The sequence below is a fragment of the Bombina bombina genome, chromosome 2 (genome assembly GCF_027579735.1).
Source record: "Bombina bombina isolate aBomBom1 chromosome 2, aBomBom1.pri, whole genome shotgun sequence".
NCBI lineage: Eukaryota > Metazoa > Chordata > Amphibia > Anura > Bombinatoridae > Bombina > Bombina bombina.
Window position 1 is genome coordinate 767135642 of NC_069500.1, and position 19222 is coordinate 767154863.

At 38.2% G+C, this 19222-nt stretch overlaps 1 protein-coding gene across 1 annotated transcript in view; it reads right to left on the reverse strand.

The window, feature by feature from the left end:
* The window catches only part of CERS1 (ceramide synthase 1), a 92132-nt gene extending 73896 nt beyond the window's left edge, over positions 1-18236 (reverse strand). Inside the window, exon 1 of the mRNA XM_053700687.1 lies at positions 17429-18236. Within this exon, the coding sequence (XP_053556662.1) occupies positions 17429-17674 (246 nt within the window). The 5' untranslated portion in view covers positions 17675-18236. The remainder of the gene's footprint in view (positions 1-17428) is intronic.
* Positions 18237-19222: the final 986 nt, after the last annotated feature.

Consider the following 19222-nt stretch of genomic DNA (forward strand, 5'->3'; position numbering starts at 1 on the left):
AGAATGTTGCATGGTAGAATTATTCATAATAAACCTCTACAAATGTATATTGGTAACATCAATAGCAGGAGGTTTATAGGACTCAATGAGCTAAACTAAAACTAGATGTAACACTAAATCTGAAGCAATCCTGAGCTAAAGCCCCATAACAGGAAACCAACTGACAAACCTGTTCTTTTTGTCCTGGTAGCTCTGGATAGCACATTACTGTTGTAAGCAATCAAGAACATATCGTGTATTTGTATATTATTATTATTACCCTATATGTTATGCTCCAATTGATTCTATTATACAGGAGTACAATAAAGAAGACGTGAAGACAAGACCAGGAAAGGCTGACTGGGTAGACAGACAAATTACAATATATATATACAGTATATATCAATGATAGACTTAAGTTCCGAGAATAAAACTGTTAAAAATGTCAAATTTCTGAACTGATGATATGGACATCTTATACTTCATCCAGGGTAAGGGGATTGTAAATTGTATATTGTTGCAAGGGCATGTAAGAGCTGCAACTCTATTGAAGTAGCATAACGCAGCAGGCTCCCTACCTATTAATATTGATAGAGGTTGGAGATAGCTAGGGACTTGACACAAGCAACTTCAATTATAATTCCCATAGACAGTAGGTATTCATCTAATTGGTTAGCCATGCAGAGGTCTAGGAGCTGGTTTCCTCTTATTGGCTAGCTTACCATCAGGCTGATAAGTGGTTACACTTCATCAGTGCTAGATTTTCTGGTGGTTAGTTGTTCTACGTGGAAGAAAGAAGAGCTTTTATTTTCTAACCTCTAGAGTAAGATAAGGGGAGTCTTTGTGTGCTTGAGCTTTTTTCACTAAGGGTCCTGTTACAATGAACAAGGTGTGACCCATAGGTCTACATACATTACAGACCCTGTCGACTGGAGTAGTGCTGAAGATTGCTGGAGACCGCCAGTTTAATACTAGCCTTTTCAGGACCCAAGAACACCACTTGGACTGCATAACTGATTTAATCCTCCCTCCATATACTTCTGGCTATCCCCACCCCTTGTTAAGCACCAATACAATATTCACAATCAAACTTACCCAATCAGAATGTTTAAAGGGCCATTAAACCCAAATTTTCTCTTTAATGATTCAGATAGACAATACATTTTTAAACATCATTCCAATTTACTTCTATTATCAATTTTGCTGCAATCTTTAGATATCCTTTGTTAAAGAAATAGCAATGCACATTGGTGAGCCAATCACATGAGGCATCTATGTGCAGCCACTAATGAGAAGCTACTGAGCCTATCTAGATATGCTTTTCAGGAAAGAATATCAAGAGAATGAAGCAAATTAGATAATAGAAGTAAATTAGAAAGTTATTTAAAATGGTATTCTCTATCTGAATCATGAAAGAAAAAATGTAGGTTTAATGTCCCTTTAAGGCACATTAACATCACCATGAGATAACCCCAAGTAATGTGTTTCCAAGTTTGAGGTTAATTTTCTAATACATAACATTAAAGGGACATTATACACTAATTTTTTCTTTGCATAAATGTTTTGTAGATGATCTATTTATATAGCCCATAAAGTTTTAAAAGAAAAAAAATGTATAGTTTTGCTTATTTTTAAATAACATTGCTCTGATTTTCAGACTCCTAACCAAGCCCCAAAGTTTTATGAGAATACCGTCAGCTACCTTCTCCAGCTTGCTCCTGTTTGTGTAAAGGGTCTTTTCATATGCAAAAGAAGGGGGGGAGTCTTATTTCCCACTTGCAGTGGGCTTTCCAGCTACCTTTTCAACAGAGCTAAACTGAGAGCTTCCAAGTAAGTTTTTAAACGGTTTTATACTGGATTTTTATATCAGTATCTGTGCATCTTATTCTTTATAGTAGTGTCTATTACATGCAGTTATATGAAAATTAGTGTATACTGTCCCTTTAACATGAGTAACCCAGATTGTGGGTGCCAATTTTTGATTATGTAAAGTCATTGCATATATGTGGCTCAAGGTAGTTGCTTGTTTGCCCTTATGCTGCTTATACCAGCATATTTGTTCATTAGGGTTATGTGTAGGTCAATTAGGACTAGTTATACTGATAAAGCACACAGTTAAAGGGACAGTGTACACTAATATTTTCTCCCCTTATTGTTCTGCCAATTATTCATTTTACCTACTGGAGTGTATTACATTGTTTACAAATAGCTCATTTATTCTGTCATTTGAAATAGTTGATTTTGTCTTGTCTCCTCATTCATACTGGACATTTCTGAACTTAAAGGGACAGGAAACCCCAACATTTTCTTTTTGTGATTCAGATAGAACACAATTTTAATCAATTTTCCAATTTACTTCTATAATCAAATTTTCTTCATTGTCTTGTTTTCCTTTGCTGAAGCAACATTGGCAGCTAGCTGAACACATTCTAGTTAGCCAATCAAATGTGTTCAGGCACCAATCAGTAGCTAGCTCCCACTAGAGTAGGATATGTGCATACTATTTTTCAATAAGGGATACCCAAAGAACAAAGCACAAATTAACACAGAAGTGAATTTAAAGTGTCTGAATTATGCAAGTTTAGTTTCGACTTTCCTATTTGGTTAAAAGAAAACATGTAAACAGTTGGTGTCTGTGACAGAGAGGTACTAAAATGTTAATTTTGCATTGTGCTCTTTAAGCACTAGCCTTTACGTAAACAGAAGATAAGGATTAATTGTGTAAATAATTAGACAGAAAAGATAATTATGTCTGCTTTCTCTGCTAGCTTAACCCCTTTCATTGGGTTGTGGTTTCAATTACCAGAATAAGCTATTTCATATACAAAGTTATACCTAATGGTGCAATTCCCCTTACGTTTTAAATTCTGTAGCTGGTATAACAGGTCATTGAAAATACAGAAACCAATTTTACAATACACTGTCTCTTTAAAGTTGAAGTGCTCATTTATCAAAGGTTCAGTTAGTTAAGAAGCAGCAGTCATCAATATGTATTTATCTATACCTGTATATAATCTTCTATATATTTATATATATATATATATATATATATATATATATATATATATATATATCAGTATAGATATATATTGTACCAAATACCATCAGATATATATAGAAATATGTATTTATGAATAAATAGAACATATTCTTCTATGTGAAGAACATTGGAATGTTAAATATTTATATTTTCATGTCATGTTAGCGCACTTGAGAATATGCGATCGTGTTTGCGTGTGAGTAGGGTATTTTCCCACTTTTTTTCTTGCTCCATTGACTTCTATAGGTGAATAGGTTATCATGCACGCGATTTGCTACGTTCAGCTTTTTACACGTGTCGAATTAGCACTAACAGTTTACTTTCAATTTGTAATACGAGCACAACCAGACACTAACAAAAATCTTACTTCTAGCGAAGTTAACACTCCACTTGTAATCTGGCCCTAAGAGTTTTCACTCCATAAAGGGTTAAACATAAAGATAAAAAGCAGCTCAGGAGCTGAAGACAACTGCTGGTCCCAAGCAAGAAACAGCCAGTGAGCCAATCAGCAGTGGCAGTTGTATTACCCTGCCAATCACCAACTGTGTCTAGCTCAGGAGTTGCAGTGCTTGTCACTCCTGTGCAAAACTTTTCCTATGTGTTTAACCCCATTTGCAACTATTTTGTAACCTGTTAATCTTGCACATTTTAGTTCACATTTATTAAACCAATTGTTAACATACTGCTCATATTATCCAAAACGTGCATAAATAAAATACAATAGCCATAATGTTTACTCATTAAATGTTTGGATGTAAAAAAAGAAGAAAATAGTTAATTGCATGTCATTAAAGGGCCATTATAGAAAAATGTTCTAATACATTATAGCATGAAAATTTAAAACTAGTGACCCTGCACCTTTATGTGTTTAACCCCTGGAAATTAGTTACGCACATAGTAGAAGTACCATTCAGGACCCAAAGAGCGAGAATTACAGCATATCGTTTTTTGACTATAATGGCCCTTTAATAGAGCCGCAAAGGACCCTTTAAAAAATGCAATTAAGCCCACAGGGCTTGACTTCAAAGTTATAAATGGCATAAATATTGGAATGCAGCCGTCATAAGTAGATACAGATACACAAGTATCATTGGGAGAGCTCCTAAAGGGCTCCTGGGTTTACTTTCTGGATGCTGGTTCTAAGAATTTAGCCATAGCTTTGTAGTATTTTTCATCATTAGTACATACATGCAAGAGTTGATTCCTGGGGGTAGATTTATGAAGCGTCGGGCAGACATGATTCGCTGTAGCAAATCATGTCTGCTCGACCTCGCTAAATACCGACAGCATAAGCTGTCGGCATTTAACATTGCACAAGCATTTCTTGTGAAATGCTTGTGCAATGCTGCCCCCTGCTCACTCGCAGGCAATCGGCCGCTAGCAGGGGCCATCAATAATCCTGATCGTATCGGAATGATTTCAGTCCGCCACCTAAAAAGTGGTGGAAAAGTTAAAGGGACAGTCAAGTCCCAAAAAAACTTTCATGATTCAAATAGGGCATGTAATTTTAAACAACTTTCCAATTTACTTTTATCACCAATTTTTCTTTGTTCTCTTGGTATTCTTATTTGAAAGCTAAACCTAGGAGGTTCATATGCTAATTTTTTAGACCTTGAAGACCGCCTCTAATCTAAATGCATTTTGAACGTTTTTCACCACTTGAGGGTATTAGTTCATGTGTTTCATATAGATAACATTGAGCTTATGCATTGATTGGCTAAAATGCAAGTCAGTCAAAAGAACTGAAATAAGGGGGCAGTCAGCAGAGGCTTAGATACAAGGTAATTACAGAGGTAAAACATTTATTATTATAACTGTGTTGGTTATGCAAAACTGGGGAATGGATAATAAAGGGATGATCTATCTTTTAAAACAACAAAAATTCTGGTGTTGACTGTCTTACGACCGCTACTTCTTAACTTCCGTTTCTGGCGGACCGGAAACAATATGGGGCGTCGATGCAGCATTAGCTGCTTGTTAAATCGACCCCCTGGTCTCAATATCTTATCCCTGCAATATATTTAGAGATGGGGTTTTTTACAACTCAAATGTAAAGAAATAAATAATTAAAAATGATTAATATACAGTTTATTGTGAAAAAGAGGTGTGGCCTGTCACATGAATTATCTTGTATGTGAATAAAAAGAAAGATCATATACAGAATAAAGTTACACTAAAGAGTGACCCCAAGCCTCAACTCTATTCAGACAGAAGTATTTTATTTCCTATTGATTACACAATTACAACATACACCTCATATAAAATGCAAACCATACTGGTATAAACAATCTGCTGATATATCTGCCGTAGTTTCTAGAAATCACTAATATCAGGTGAACGACAACACAAAACCCTAACAGTTCATAGCTCCCAACAGTGTGCCAAGCTGTGTAACTGATATATTTCAAGAACACAAGATGAGTGAAGTTTCCAAATGCAGATACAGACATTGGGGCCGATTTATCATGCTGCTCCTTAACTCGTCCGCCACCTCTGAGTCTCATATCTGATCGGGATGATTGACAGCCCCTGCTAGCGCCCCTTAGCGTATATGTGATTGTGGTAGCTTTACTCACCAGCCTATGGGCAGATCAGGTTTTGTGATGGCATGAATATAAGCATGTATTTAGGGTTGCCTACCTTCTCTTATTTCCAGGGATCTCTCTTATTTGAGCAAACTTCCAAGATTAGCAGTGGCGTCCAATAATGCGGATAAATGCAAGAGGGAAGATTATAGTTAAAACATCCATTTTATTGTCAAATACAAAAAAATAAAAACACTCAGTGCACAGCACACAGGCACTGATAGCTGACGCGTTTCATGCCCGCAGGCATTTCATCAGCCTGCGGGCATGAAACGCTATCAGTGCCTGTGTGCTGTGCCCTGAGTGTTTTTATTTTTTTGTATTTGACAATAAAATGGATGTTTTAACTATAATCTTCCCTCTTGCATTTATCCGCATTATTGGACGCCACTGCTAATCTTGGAAATTTGCTTGAATTTATTTGTGGGCGTGAAGGAGAGCCCTTGCAGTCGCAGCCATTTTGTCAGCTTCGGCGTGTCTTGCAGCCGTCAGCCAAGTGGGAGAACAGATACATTGGAGCCCTCTCTGATACTACCTGCATGGCGGACCCCCGGTGAGACGTGTATGAACACGGATGGGGGTGTAGATCCGGTAAGGTGGAAGTCCCACAAAAGCATATTACCCGGTGAATGTTCATCTGTCAGATATGTTGGATTACCAGGGTATTTATATATGTATAATGCTTCTTCCACATATTGCATAAGGGATTGCTTGTTTCTAATATTCCCGTGAATAGGATTATAATAAATTTGTATCAGTATCAACTGATGAATCACTAGAGGGGTTTATATGAACTTTCCTTAGGCAACTCACAGTTTATTTGTTTAATTTTTGTGTATATATCTCTCTTATTTGCCCAGACTTTTTTTCTACAGGCTCTTTTATTTTTCCACTCTTAGAAGATTCTTCTCCCTTATTTTTTACAACATGTGAAATCTTTTTAAACATTTAATACTGCACTCTTGTATTCTTATTTAGTTATTAATCTTGATGTATCTGACAGTTTCATTTGCCGATTTGCAGAAAGTCGTTGAATGTATTAATCTGTGAACGAAGATGATTTGCATAAAGAAGTTTGTTGTAGCAAATTGTATCAAATTGTAAAATAAAGTTTTGTTTTGTTTCCCCCCCAGTAACTACTGTATAATTTGTTGGTTTCCTTTGTGAAATGTGTTGATTCTTTACTCTCCCTTTTAATTTCTTTAAAAAAACTTGGTAACCCTACAAGTATTGAGGCCCATTTATCAAGCTCCATATGGAGCTTGTGGGCCCGTGTTTCTGGCGAATCTTCAGACTCGCCAGAAACACAAGTTATGGAGTAGCGGTCTAAAGACCGCTGCTCCATAACCCTGTCCGCCTGCTCTGATGAGGCGGACAGGAATCGTCGGAAATCAACCCGATCGAGTACGATCGGGTTGATTGACACCTCCCTGTTGGCAGCCCATTGGCCGCGAGTCTGCAGGGGGGCGGCGTTGCACCAGCAGCTCTTGTGAGCTGCTGGTGCAATGCTGAATACGGAGAGCGTATTGCTCTCCGCATTCAGCAAGGTCTGTCGGACCTGATGCGCACTGTCAGATCAGGTCCGACAGACATTTGATCATTCGGCCTCATTTTCTATATATATATATCTGTGTATATGTGTGTTTATATATATATGTGTGTGTATATATATATATATATACTGGTATATATGTGTGTTTATATATATATATATGTGTGTGTGTATATATATATCTCGGTGTATATGTGTGTTTATATATATATATATATATGTGTGTGTATGTGGTTAATTTTAGGTTGGTATGTTATAATTGTATAAGCAATAAAATATTTTTGTGTGAACAATATTGCAGCTAGGAGTAACTCTTTATTCTGAGTACGCTCTTTTATTTGTATATGTAATGGGTAATAATTTATATTACGTTTATTGTTCTATGGGTTTACATGCTTTTAACAGTAAAACTACAGGCTATATTTAATTGAATTTATATATGGCTATATAATGTATCCTGTATATGTATGTAATTACAGTACAGCACTTACTGTATATAACTGCCTTGTTTATGTGGTATAATAGCCTCTAAATGCTCCCTGTATATTAGATTATGGACTTTACCTGTCGTTTGTGGGTTTTCTCACTGTGGACGGGCCTCAAAACCTCGCTGGCATGGAGAGAAATCACACAAAACCTTTGGGATTTTTTTAGACCTTGTATTGTAATGTAGGAGTTTCTGTTTCACATAAAGAACATTACATAGCAACATAAACATTTCTCAAGATAAAGTTTCTGTTTCTAAATTTTTTAAGGGCCTCTCCATACCGACAAGACTTCTTAGAATATCTCGCCTGAGCAGTGAGGTTTTGAATATCAGGCCCTTTATGAGATTAGCTGTTCTATGTATATGGGGATAAAAAAAATACAGCCTAAATTTGCATCCACGTGGGATTACAGGCTACAAATTCCCTTGTGAGTGGGAGTAATGGCTGCAAATATGTGCACTCTGGGATCAGAGGCTACTTTGTATTACTGTTAATTACAACCCTCTACTTTATATAAGAAACTAGCCTTTGTAATTAATATTTACATGTACAATAAGTGACTATAACAGTTCCCTTGTATTTGGGGATATTTCTAATTACCTAAAAAATGGCTGAATGGTTTTGATTAAAACTTTATATGTAAATAGGTCTATTCTACTTTTGTAAATTTGTGAGGAACAAAGAGGTAGTGTTTGAGATTTTTATTTTAGAAAGGCCACAATGATAATAACATAACCTGGAATATAAACCTGATTTATTTTTATGTCTTTAATGTTTGTAACTTTTGATTTAAATAATACACTTATATGACATTTGATATAACAATTTCGAACTTTGGAAGTTACAATAATACTACGGGAGTTATTTGGTAAATGTATGAACATTTAAAGTGAAAAACTCACCCCTTTTTAAATCAGATTGGAATGTTAGTGATATTTTAGATGGAGTTTCTTTCATCAGTAGTAATAAAGTTGCGCTATAACTTACTTTTTTATATAGATATGAAATTCTAATACTCAGCGCTCCGCCACTCACTTCAAAAGTCAATTTTTCTGTGAGCTAATGGTTTGACTTGTTGTCCAATCAGCGCTCTAGCTACAACAAAAGTGCCATATGGGGAGAGAGCTGGTTGGACAACAATTCAAATCATTACTCACAGAAAAATTGACTTTTGAAATGGATGGTGGAGCGCAGGGAATTTGAATTTGATTTTTATATAAAAAAATGAAGTTATAGCGCAACTTCATTACAAATGATGTATAAAACGCCATCTGAAATATCACTAACATTCCAGATCTGTCTTTAAAAAGGGGAGAATTTACCATCACTTTAAGTGGTATTTTGTGTGTGGGGAGGGGGGTTGCTAAAACATCATGCTGTTAATACTGTAGACAATGTTATATTACCATCAATTAAATTAGTTATTTGTGCAGGAAAGCTAGCACTTTGTGTACATTCTTTTATGACCACCTCTAACCTCATATATATTTATCATGTACACAAAAGAGACGTACCTGGAATGTAATCCTGGTACCAAAAAGACAGGGTTTCAGCACTCTTTTGAAAGAACTCACAAATCACTCAAATGTAATTCAATAGCTTTAATAGTGGCAGCTAAATCCCACACAACATGGGAATAAATCCATGCAAATATTAAAACACATAAGCATACAAGTTCGACTCATGAATGACAGTTCAAAGGAACCTGACCGGTCAGGGGTACACGAAAAAGCACATGTGTGGCGAAGTGTAAATAGCAGTAGTATTGCTTAAGCACAGGTTTGTATAGTGAACCACTACACTCAACTACCTCAGAACCTCCCAAGTAATTGTCATGGAAGGTATATCCTGGGCAGATATATGAACTGGGATCTAAGTGGTAGACACTGCAAAACCTGTGTCAGGCACCTTGTAGAAAGTGATTTCACAGTTAGGAATGTATACAATTACTACAATGTACAAAATATTGTTTGTTATATCAAGTGAGACCTCCTCTGGCTTAGCTACACCCAGCTGCTTACAGCACCCCTGCAAGTATGGGGCTACTTGCTGCGCAGGTTACAAAGGGGATCTAAGCAAGCCAGCAGGTGAGCCCCCTGAATATGTACATAAGTAGACAAGTGGGTATCAATTGTAAAGGTAACACAATTCATGCAATATTGATTACATTCGCATTGTGCATACACATATCCACAGAAAAAGTCTGGGGAAGGAGGAGAGGTGGTAGGAAGAGAAGGAGGGGGTCTGAGTTTAAACACAGAAGAAAGACGCTACCCCTCGAGGCAAAGATACCAGCAGAGTCAGGATCAGGGCCAAAGGAATTATCGCCAGAGCAGACCGAGGCGGCCTCGAAGTCGCAGGGGCTACTCGAACTAGCTGAAAAGAATATGCAGGTAATCAACCTGTCTTCTTTCAAATTGAATTACACGCACATAGAGGTCCTAAAAAGGGGTCTTTCATTTTGCCCTACAAATAACTTGGATAAGTTTAATTTCTTAAAAGATCTCCATTTATTTGCAAGGCGTATTGTACTTTCACAAATTATGAAGGGCAAGAGCAAACACCTAGTTGAGGATGTCTCACTTACACGAGAGGATAATATAACAATACTAGCCCTGCAAGAATTACTCACTGACTCTGAAGGTAGCCAACAGACTCCATCACAAGATGAGGAAATAGGTATCAATGTTCATATTTCCTCAAACCTAAAAGCGAAATCAAAATATATGCCACAGCAATCCATGGTCCCGGCAGTAAATATCTTTGTTAAACAAGTAGAGAAAGATCTACAGAACATATCCATCACTGGTTTGGTAGGTGATAACCTTAATAAAGCTGAAAGAAAAGCTCTCAATGACTTAATGAATGCCAAAGGGGTGGTCATAAAGGCGGCCGACAAAGGCGGCAATCTGGTCCTATGGGATGAGCAGATGTACGTTCTGGAGGTAAAAAGACAGCTACTGGATAAGAGACAATATCAATGTCTTACATTCAATCCTACTTCTTCTATACAAAATGCACTATTTTTTGTTTTAAAAGGAGCAAAGGACAAAGGTGTAATAACCCTATCTGAGTTTAAGTATCTCTATCCTGATCATCCAATAATGCCAGTCTTTTACTGTATCCCTAAGATACATAAGAACCCTACAAATCCACCTGGCCGCCCCATAATAGCAGGCATTGGGAGCCTAACTGAAAACCTTGGAAACTACATAGACCATTTTCTAAGACCCTTCCTTACGACCATGCCCTCATTTGTCCTAGACACAGCCGACTTCCTGAGAAAGGTTGAAGGCTTGAGTGTTCCGAAAGGGGCACTTTTGGTTTGTCTTGATGTTGAAGGTCTTTATTCGTCCATCCCGCATGAAGTGGGCATTGAGGCAAGCAAACATTTCCTCATGACAAGAGGAAATTATGCCCAAAAGCACACAGACTTTGTTGTCGAGCTACTTAGATTTGTATTAACAAATAATGTATTCATGTTCGACAGCAAGATATACAAACAACTAAGAGGCACTGCGATGGGTGCCACTTGTGCACCTACTTACGCCTGTTTACATCTAGGCGTATGGGAAATGGAGGAAGTCTTTCAGAGCCCCCTATTTGAGGAAAATATCCACATATGGTTGAGATATGTGGACAACATTTTCCTCATCTGGGAGGGCTCTGAGAGCCTCCTAAAATAATTTGTTGACACCCTAAATGTAAATGATAGAAACATCTCTCTTACTGTTCAGTACAGTAAAGAGGCAATTGCCTTTTTAGACATTGAAGTGAAACTGGAAAAAGGGGTGGTCTCAACTGAGAACTTTCGCAAATCCACTGCGACCAATAGCCTGTTAATTGCCTCTAGCCATCATCCCAGTCATCTAAAGAAAGGAATACCCAAAGGCCAATTCCTAAGGCTTCGTAGGAATTGCTCTAGCAAAGAGAAATATCTGAAACATGCGTCAGAAATGGAACAAAGATTCCTGACTAGAGGGTATTCCAAGAGAGTGGTTAAAGGGGCATTCAATAATGCTTTACACATGGACAGGGAGAGACTTCTTTTACCCACACCAAAGAACAATGAATCTAAGATAAGACTAATTACTGATTATAATTGCCACTGGAGCTCTCTGAAAGGTATTCTTGCAAAAAATTGGCATATTCTTACCAGTGACACAGGGGTCAAAAAGGAAGTAGGTGACTTTTCCAATATTACTGCTAGACGGGCACCTAATCTTAAAGATAAGTTGGTGAGGAGCCAATATTTGTCCAAAACAGGACAAAGTAACTGGCTTACAAAACATAGATCCATAGGCAATTATCCCTGTGGAAAATGTGTGACATGCAAATTCATGCACAAGACAAAAGAGTTCAGAACGAATACGGGAAAAACCTATAGATTAAAACATTTTGTGAACTGTGATACTGAGGGGGTCGTATACCTGCTGTCCTGCGATTGCCCACTTTTCTATGTGGGAAAAACGAGGAGGGCGATAAAGGACCGCATCTCTGGACACAGAGATGATGTAAAGAATAAAAATCCTAAAAGCAATGTGGCAAAACATTTTGAATTGGCACGTAATTGCAATCCTGATTCACTCAGATTCGTGGGTATAGACAAAGGCATCATAAACGGGAGAGGAGGAGATAATGATAAAACCCTCCTGAGAAAGGAATGCAGGTGGATATCAATCCTTGGGACACAAATTCCAAATGGTCTCAATGATAAATTAGATATGGCCTGCTTCCTATGAGATTGTGTATAAGGTAGAGTGGAGTGTCGATATGGAGAGGCATTTGCTTTTACACTCCACTCTACATAACCAAAAATAAGCAGATTCTACAAAATACAAGATAACAAAAAGAACATGTTGTTTCTTGAATGACAGATTGTAATGTTTTTAACTTATAGCAACCAAGTATAAATGTTTGGGAAAAAAAATATGTAACATTTCTTAACTTTGGTTTTGCTTCTTATAAATTTGAAACATAAGGTTGTAAATAATAGCAATCACATAAGATTGAAAGCTGCCTGTAGCAGCATGTGAAACTTTCACCTTCCAGCAGAGGCGCAACATCATTGATCTATAAAACAGGACGCATGGATCAAAGCAGTACTACGCCCTGACGAAGCACGGTCTGAATTCCAGTCGAGCGGGTGAAACGCGCGTCGGCATTGGTGGAGCCGACCAGGTCACGTGATACACGTGGAGCACCGCTGTGTTTGGTGTTGGCGATGGAGATCGCTACCGGCATGGAATGTTAACAAGTGGGGATAGTACACACCTTTGTGGATACTGGACACTACAACATCTGAAAGCAAGGTCGTATAAGTGTAACATGTTGACACCTGAAAAATACTGATATGGAATAGGTGACCATGTTGAAGAAAATAATGGCATTGTGTTAAGTTGGAGAAGGCGCTGTTTTGTCTTTCACTGAGACTAATACCTTGATACCTGTCTTCGCTTGGAGTCATACATTTCTTGCTTAGACTGTGCTCTACTAACTACAACTTGACTCTTATTTGCCTGCATGTGAAAACACTAATTTACCTGCGACATCTTCACGCTAACATCTTTGCATCTTGCTTTGCAGACTTTTTCTGTGGATATGTGTATGCACAATGCGAATGTAATCAATATTGCATGAATTGTGTTACCTCTTCAATTGTTACCCACTTGTCTACTTATGTACATATTCAGGGGGCTCACCTGCTGGCTTGCTTAGATCCCCTTTGTAACCTGCGCAGCAAGTAGCCCCATAACTGCAGGGGTGCTGTAAGCAGCTGGGTGTAGCAAAGCCACAGGAGGTCTCACTTGATATAACAAACAATATTTTGTACATTGTAGTAATTGTATACATTCCTAACTGTGAAATCACTTTCTACAAGGTGCCTGACACAGGTTTTGCAGTGTCTACCACTTAGATCCCGGTTCATATATCTGCCCAGGATATACCTTCCATGACAATTACTTGGGAGGTTCTGAGGTAGTTGAGTGTAGTGGTTCACTATACAAACCTGTGCTTAAGCAATACTACTGCTATTTACACTTCGCCACACATGTGCTTTTTCGTGTACCCCTGACCGGTCAGGTTCCTTTGAACTGTCATTCATGAGTCGAACTTGTATGCTTATGTGTTTTAATATTTGCATGGATTTATTCCCATGTTGTGTGGGATTTAGCTGTCACTATTAAAGCTATTGAATTACATTTAAGTGATTTTTGAGTTCTTTCAAAAGAGTGCTGAAACCCTGTCTTTTTGGTACCAGGATTACATTCCAGGTACGTCTCTTTTGTGTACATGATACATTTAAATTAAGGGTCTGCACCATATTTAATTTTGAGTTGCTTGGACATTTGAGCCCTTACGCAACCAACTAACTCACACTAGCAATTGCGTCCTTTCCTAATTGTTCTTGATTATATATATATATATTTATTTATATATATATATTTTATTTTTTTGAAATTACATTTATGCGAGATTTTATTTTCTCACTCAAACACTGAAAAGCCAGGAATCTCCAAACTTAAACTGACATTATAGTGCAAAAATAAGATGCTGTAACAAATCTCATGAAACTGTTAAACCCTGGCAAAGGAGTTAAAGGACAATTATAGTGAAACAATGACATGTAGAGAATTGCTGGTGCAAAGTGCCTCTGATTAAACCAGCAGCGCTAGTCGCACAGCTATGACATAACATATTTGATAGCACTTAAATAGCCATAATAATGAAAACATGACATGCTCTAAATAAAGCCTGCGATTCTAACATTAGTGATGCCCCAACGCTATGTGTTTAACCCCTACAATGGAGTTAAATGCATAGTTAAAGTACCAATTGAAAACTTGAGAGCACTGCTGGTCCTGAGAGGAAACTGATGCTGACCCAATCAGTAGCACAAGATGCACAAATCAGCAGTGTGACAAGCATTTCTGATTGAGAGACCAGTATTTTCTGCTTTTGACTGGCAGTGCTCTGCGGCTCCCAAGTGGTACTTTAACTATATGCTTTAATGCCTTTGCAGGGGTTAAACACAAATAGCTGGGGCATTGCTATGGTTAAAAGGACATGCTCTTGCAAATTAGAGCCTGTCATGTTTTCGTTATTATGGGCCTTTGTTGGTATCTCATATAACCTGCGATGAAACAAGCAATAAACAATTATACCCCTGTCCTGCTACAATACACACAATACACAGGTAGAATATGCAATCATTAGTCTTTTTTTTTTTTAAATCAATTTTGTTACTACATATTAAAATGTATTAATTTAAATGAGTACATAGTCTACTTGTATGTTACCACAGGGGATGTGTTAAAGGGACACTCAAGTCAAAATTAAACTCATGATTCAGATAGAGCAGCAATTTTAAACAACTTTCCAATTAACATCCATTAACAAAATGTGCACAGTCTTTTTATATTTACAGTTTTTGAGTCTCCAGCTCCTACTGAGCATGTGCAAGAATTAATAGACTATACCTATATGCATTTGTGATTGGCTGATGGCTGTCACATGATACAGGAGAAGTGGAAATAGAGGTAACTGAAATGTTTCAGAAGAAAATGTACTACTCATTTGAAGTTTAGACTACGTGCTATTGCATTGTCTTTTTATCATGCATTTGTTGATTATGCAAATCCACTGTATTTACTTAAAGGGACATTGTACACAAAACTTTTATTTGCATAAATGTTTTGTAAATGATACATTTATATAGCACATCTTGGAGTGTTTTTGTAAAAATGTATAGTTTTGCTTATTTTTAAATAACATTGTGCTGATTTTCAGAACTCCTAACCAAGCCCCAAAGTTTTAGATGTATACTGATGTCTACAGCATCCCACGACTCCTGTGTTTGTAGTCTTTCTTTTCATATGATGGGAAGGGGGAGTGTCTGCTCTTCATGTTTTCCCAGCCAATTTCAGGGGGTGTCCCAGCCTAGCCTCATCAACAGTTCTAAATTGGGAGCTTCTAAGTAAGTTTTTAAAAGGTTTTATACTGGATTTTTAGATCAGTACCTGTGCATAGTCTTCTTTATAGTAGTGTCTATTACAGTGTTTTTCAACCAGTGTGCCATGGCACACTAGTGTGCCGTGAGAGATCCTCAGGTGTGCCGCGGCAGACTGACAACAGTGCGGGGGTGTCCCTCTTTCAAATTCTGAAATATTGGGAGGTATGTGACAGGCTTATCAGGCATCATTTACAACCCTGACATTGACATTCATTCACAGACAATCATTATGATTGTTTGTGAATGAAGCTCAATATGCCATGTATAGTTTGTAGAAGGCATGACAGCACAGTACAGTGTGTGTGTGTGTGTGTGTGTGTGTGTATATATATATATATATATATATATATATATATATATATATATATATATATATATATATATATATACACTGTATATATATATCCTGTATTAGGCTACAATGTGTGATTTTGTAAAATTTTGGGATGGTGGTGTGCCGCAGGATTTTTTAATGTAAAAAAGTGTGCCACAGCAAAAAAAAGGTTGCAAATCACTGGTCTATTACATGCAGTTATAAAATAATTGGTGTGCACTGTCCCTTTAAATATTACTGCAACATTCCCAGCCAATCCAGAGATGATATGGCTGTAAATCAGGAAACTTGGAAGTAAAATGCACTGGAGGAAGCCATGACTTTAGCATTTCCCACTGCTGTGTTGGAGGATGTTTTTTTGACAGATAATTTATTTTATAAAAGGTTGTCTGTACTGTTTAAAAGCCCCTTTTGTCTTAGGGACAACTATGCCTTTTAAAATACTATACGAGCAGATTACACCAACTGCAGAATAAAAGGGATAAAATATTTTAACAATTTATTGAGCAGTTGAGAGTTTTTAATCCACACATTATACATTATTTAATTATGTGCAAGTGTGAATTATATTTTATGATAAAGTGCCGTAATGGGCAGGAAACGCGTCGGATGTATGCTACTATGGTGATCTACTGTTTTACACTGCAATTGTGCAGTACATGATGAACTTTTAACTCTCTAAAAGCCTGAAGATTCCCTGTCATTTTCAATTCTGCATGTTTAAATTATATTTTACTATGGGTCACAAACATAACTGAGCTAATGATTCTGTATAAAGGAGATGTCTGTGTATTAAGAGATTTCTATCCCAATGCCTTAAATGAAAAGGATGCAAAAGTTGAAGTGTGTGTAATGGATGGATTAATAAATGTACAAATGTCTCTATATGAGGACTTATTGCATTAGATGGAGATGAGATATACATTTCTATTGCCTGTGAATTAACAGCAGGTAAGTGGGTATATGCACTGATGTTATTGTGAGAGGTTAGAATTAAAAAATCCTATGTATTAGGTTTAAAGTATGTGTTTAATCTGAAGATTGTATATTGGGAGCAGCATACAGAGGTGTGTCCTGATATCTGCATATTAATAAGAGATAAGTGATCTGGTGTAAGTGTTTGTAGCAGAATCCATGGCCTGATGTCTATGTTGCACAGTAATTTCCATGAAGGTATCTTTACTTGTGTAGAAAATATAAGCATCAAGTGACCTTATATGTTTAGATTAGAAATGTAATATTGGGAAGAAATAGTTTTTGTTCTGTTCTTGTGTCTATTAGTAGCAGGTTAGAAGTATACCCCCTGATATTTATGCAATAAGAGTATAGTGTATAAGTATTTCACAATATATTTAACATGTGCAGGAGGCCTCTTCAGCAATCATTAGCTTTTACGGTGCTTGCTGCCACAGTATATATGGATTTGTATTACTGACCTGAAAGATCCAAGTAGCTGCTGCCCTTCGAATGCCAGTCCAAGCCACAGCACAAAGCACAAGGCATAGTAGCTCTATCCAGGTCACTCTGGCATGCGCCTGCAAAGTGCTTAAAGACAGCTGCCAGCCACAGTCTTTGCATTCCTGCAAGGTACTAAGGAATCTCTCCCCACTCTGGAGCATCAGCTCATAGTACCCAGGAGAGGGTGGCAACTGGAGAATATGTGTTCTCTGCTTTTCATCCATGTTTGGCAAAATAGAGATAGGTAACAAAATAGTCTTCTTAAAGCGGGTCCAGTTCTTTGGCTTGAGTTCTGTGGTGAGAGTATTGAAGATAGTGTATTGCAATAATCTTACCTATTCTTCATTAGTGTGGCATTAGCTGGTGAAGTAAGTGAGCTAAAACACATCCTTTGACATAGGAAGGGAAATTCTGAACGTGAATAATTCAATGTAATCCTTCAGCTGCTTCTCTCAAAAGTGCTACTAACAAGGCAAATCAGTGCTCCAGTAGGGACATGAGTCTAAGAAGCATTTACTGGGCCTTGTGTATCTGTTGTATGGAATGCTAAGGAAAGATCATGCAGAATAGGGTGATGGGGGACAGCTCCAGTTGCTAACAGGGCTATGCAGATGAGAAGAGGGGGAAGGAAGAACTGCAGTCGACCTGGGCTCTTCCAGTGCTAGAGTGAGGGCAGGTGGTGCAGTGAATCTTCCCTCCCTCCCCCAGGAGTGAAGAATCTAGTGCAGCAGGGCAGGTCCTACAAGAAGGAGAGAGAGACTGCTGCCTGCTGTGTGTGCAGATAGCAATCAGATCCTATGTAGGAAATCTGAGCAGACAGCTAAGGCTGGCACAGCATGGGCAGACAGCAATGGGGAGGAGGGGGGTATACAGCAAGGCCAAGGAGGAGAATAGACAGAATAGATACTGGGGAAGGGTCTCAGCCTGCTTATACATTCACAACACGTTTGAATGGAAGAGGAGGAGGGTATCCCGGAGCAGCCAATCACAGACTTCAGAGGGGAGAGAGAGAAAGACAGTAGCTGTGTGATGTCAGATCCACTAAACAGCCTTTTAAATGGACCAGCCAGGCAATACAACAGTAGCACAGAAAAGTGTCCTGATTTGTGTTTTAGAATGAGGGCAGGAGAGTGGTGGCAAGCTCTGATGTGTGTATAAGCAGGAGAGTGGTGGCAAGCTCTGATGTGTGTATAAGCAGGAGAGTGGTGGCAAGCTCTGATGTGTGTATTAGCAGGAGAGTGGTGGCAAGCTCTGATGTGTGTATTAGCAGGAGAGTGGTGGCAAGCTCTGGTGTGTGTGTATAAGCAGGAGAGTGGTGGCAAGCTCTGATATGTGTATTAGCAGGAGAGTGGTGGCAAGCTCTGATGTGTGTATCAGCAGGAGAGTGGTGGCAAGCTCTGATATGTGTATTAGCAGGAGAGTGGTGGCAAGCTCTGATGTGTGTATAAGCAGGAGAGTGGTGGCAAGCTCTGATGTGTGTATTAGCAGGAGAGTGGTGGCAAGCTCTGGTGTGTTTATAAGCAGGAGAGTGGTGGCAAGCTCTGATGTGTGTATAAGCAGGAGAGTGGTGGCAAGCTCTGATGTGTGTATTAGCAGGAGAGTGGTGGCAAGCTCTGGTGTGTGTATAAGCAGGAGAGTGGTGGTAAGCTCTGATGTGTGTATTAGCAGGAGAGTGGTGGCAAGCTCTGGTGTGTGTGTATAAGCAGGAGAGTGGTGGCAAGCTCGGATATGTGTATTAGCAGGAGAGTGGTGGCAAGCTCTGATGTGTGTAT